General features: G+C 32.7%; 1 protein-coding gene across 1 annotated transcript in view; it reads right to left on the bottom strand.

Moving 5' to 3' along the window:
* Positions 1–1,143, bottom strand: part of LOC107729722 (protein-arginine deiminase type-2-like) — an 8,141-nt gene extending 6,998 nt beyond the window's left edge. The window contains exon 1 of the mRNA XM_016540395.1: positions 940–1,143. Coding sequence (XP_016395881.1) covers positions 940–1,112 — 173 coding nt within the window. The 5' untranslated portion in view covers positions 1,113–1,143. The remainder of the gene's footprint in view (positions 1–939) is intronic.
* Between the last annotated feature and the right edge of the window lie 2,090 nt (positions 1,144–3,233).

Raw genomic sequence — 3,233 nt, 5'->3', positions numbered from 1 at the left:
GAGAGGGGCACCTCAGCCGATGAGGGCAAAGGGGCAGTGGCTCTAGCCACCGGGCCACCCCCCTGTGCACGGCCCTGGTGTGGAGGTTGCACATATGTGGATGGATGCCTGCAGGCAAGCCATTATTTTTCACCCATCCAAAATATAATTCATCTTTGTTAGTGAGTAAACTTAATTTGATTACATTTAGAGGCATAAAAATTATTTATGTGCTATGGAGGATACAAATGTTAAGCCTATTGGTTTGTTGTCTAGAAGCAACATTTACTAGTCTAGTTACAGTTAATATTGCACACCTGTTTTTGTATTATCCATTATTACCCATGATCTTTTTTCCATTATCCTTTTTAGTTTTTACGTAACATTTAAGTTGCACTATTATTTGTTGTTTAACAGCACTGATCTTTACTGTTTTTTTTATTTATTTTTAGTAGTCAATACAAATATTTAAATAAATAAAAACCTGCATTTTTATTGTTACATTATCACATAATGCGTGCAAAAAAACAAAACAAAAAAAACTAAAATATACCCCTCTAATACTATTTTTCTTTTTTGATTTTATAAATGAGTTCAATTTAATGTAAAGATAACTTAATCAAACGTTTTAAACACAGTTGAGGGTTACAGAATTACTTCTAAAGTAACTATATGTGCTTTGTTCTCAAGAATGCTGCAGACATAACCACTCCCGCTAAGTGACCATTTGTTAAAGTCTTTTAATTAAAAATGTATTAAAAATGCACTTAATGTGTAGAGGTTAAACCACAATGTGTATCTTTTGCACATGTATAATAAAAACAGATCCAATAGGTATTTTTTCCACTCTAAAATGTGGGCTTGGCTACTGTTATACAGTTCCTCAATTCATGCAACATGCAATTTTTAAAGAACACAATGAAGGGAAACAATGGATTACAATATTATCACATTACCTACCGGTCTACAATCACCTTAAGTTCCGTACCAACGACATGCACAATTTGTGTGGGTACACTGATTTCCAGTCGACAGGTCCGCTGAAACATGTTAGTCATGTCTGACCCCTTCTTTCTCTTTCGCAGACTCCGAGGTAAGCTGACTGACTGTGTTTGCTGCTGCGACATTTCCATTGTTACAGACTTCCACGTCTACAGGTCTCAAATAACCCGTTTTCCCCCTGAGAAATAGGGGCGTATGATGCAGCAGGAGAGAAAAGACATGTTCTCACCTGTTCAAAAACTTGCTCAAAGCTACAAATTCCTTGAAAGCATTTAAAAGCAAAGCTTATCAGATTAAACATGTGGTTATTGACCAACAATGCCTAAAGACTTGATGAGTAGCTCAGTAAAAATGTAGACATGGTTTGTTTACTGGAAAGGTCTGCAAGAATTATGCTAATTTGCCTTACAACAACAAACAGTATTACTGATGCATGTCAAATATTTAGTTTGTCTGCATAATAATATATTTGAAGGCATATTCACCACTTTCTATGAAAATCTGTGAACTTAAATGCTTGCAAGTAAGCATTGTTAATATCTGCTTTAACAAGAATTAACACACGTTATTATTAGCACCATGTCCTGAAGTTTTTTTTTTCTGTTTTGAAGATATCCTGATATCTTTTTGTCTGTCAAATGATCTGTCTGTCAAATGTCAAAAATTAATTCATTTTAAGATCAAATGCTTTTACTGCAAGTGGAAATATTCATGGTATCGTAATGTGTTAATTCCAGGCATTCTTTGTTAATTATTAGATGATTATTAGGTTTTATTGGACCTCATAGGTTACATACCTTTACCAAGATACCATTTATGAGGTCTCATCTTTTGATTTTCTTTACTTCAAAAATAATCATTTAAATAATATATATTTTACACACACACACACACACACACACACAAAAACTCTTTTATTATCTGCTATCGACACATGCATCAGTAACCAAACAACTATGAGTAACCTGCCCGGGCAATTCTGGTATGACAAGCTTACCTGCAGGCTTCATTTCTGCAAGCACTAATGTTTGAAAATGTGTAAATGTGTCTATTCATGTCAAAGCAGACAGTTTTTTTTTTTTAACACTATGGAACCCAATTTAAAACATGCTTCAGCTAAAAGTTTCTTTTGTAATTTTTTTCATGTAGATTTAATTCTTTTTTAAATACAGCTAATAGTTGCTTTCATATATTGACCACAGTCATTACAGTAAATGCAATATAGCCTAATGTGTCACACAATATAATGCAATAGCTGTAATAACCTAAATATAATATAAAGATCATAACTAAAATAAATGTATATGTCATATAGATCTTAGATCTTTTTGTTGTTATATCATTGGGCGCAATATATTACTGGTGTCAACATGCTGGCCTAGTTTAAAAATATCTCATCTCAGTATAGTGTCTAATTTATACTTCGAGTTACATCGAGAGTGTAGTCAGAGAACTGGCCCTTAGCACATACATACGAGTTAGATCATTTCAGTCTTACACATCAATAACGGTCTTTCACATAACTTCACATTTGAAACTATGTTGCTGTTGGAACCACTCTTAGAAAGCAAACAATCACATGCATTGTTTATTTATTTAGAGGAAAAATAATATTACATCTTCAGATTTTTGTTGTAAATCAGATCATGAAGATGACCAGGTTGAAAGATGATAATGGCAGTACTGTGCAAAGTAAAATTATTTGCTACAAAAAAAACCTAACTCTTCAGGTTAGATATTTAATGAACTCAAAATATGATTTACATTTATGTTTTTATAAGTGCAAAGTAGAGTTTGATCACTTTAAATAAATGTGATATGGGGTTAAAGTTTTGGGTAGGGGACAAGCCCATAGTAATGATGAATGAATGAATGGAAGCATTTATATAGCGCTTTATTGTGTTTTGCTGTACACCCAAAGCGCTTTACAATCATATGGGGGGTGTCTCTCCTCAACCACAACCTAGTAATAATAATAAAAATCTAGCAACTTCATAATTAAAAAGTAGTTAAAGAGATGCAATAAAATTGAAACGCTGTTGTAATATACGCTTTAAATTATACATTTCAGAAAACATTTATAACATAACAGAACATTCTCAAAACAACCTAAAAGGACAGTTAAAAAGGGCTTCCAAATGGTACTATAAAATAACCTGGTATCTGCATGATTTAAAAAATCTAATTTAAGACCTTTTAAAGACCTTTTTAAGATCTGCACTTCACATTTCAGCCTTTAAACAATTTTTAAG

The sequence above is a fragment of the Sinocyclocheilus rhinocerous genome, unplaced genomic scaffold (genome assembly GCF_001515625.1).
Source record: "Sinocyclocheilus rhinocerous isolate Xijiao unplaced genomic scaffold, SAMN03320098_v1.1 scaffold218, whole genome shotgun sequence".
Lineage (NCBI taxonomy): Eukaryota > Metazoa > Chordata > Actinopteri > Cypriniformes > Cyprinidae > Sinocyclocheilus > Sinocyclocheilus rhinocerous.
The sequence above is the reverse complement of the archived record's forward strand: the minus strand, read 5'-3'. Positions and strand labels throughout refer to the sequence as shown.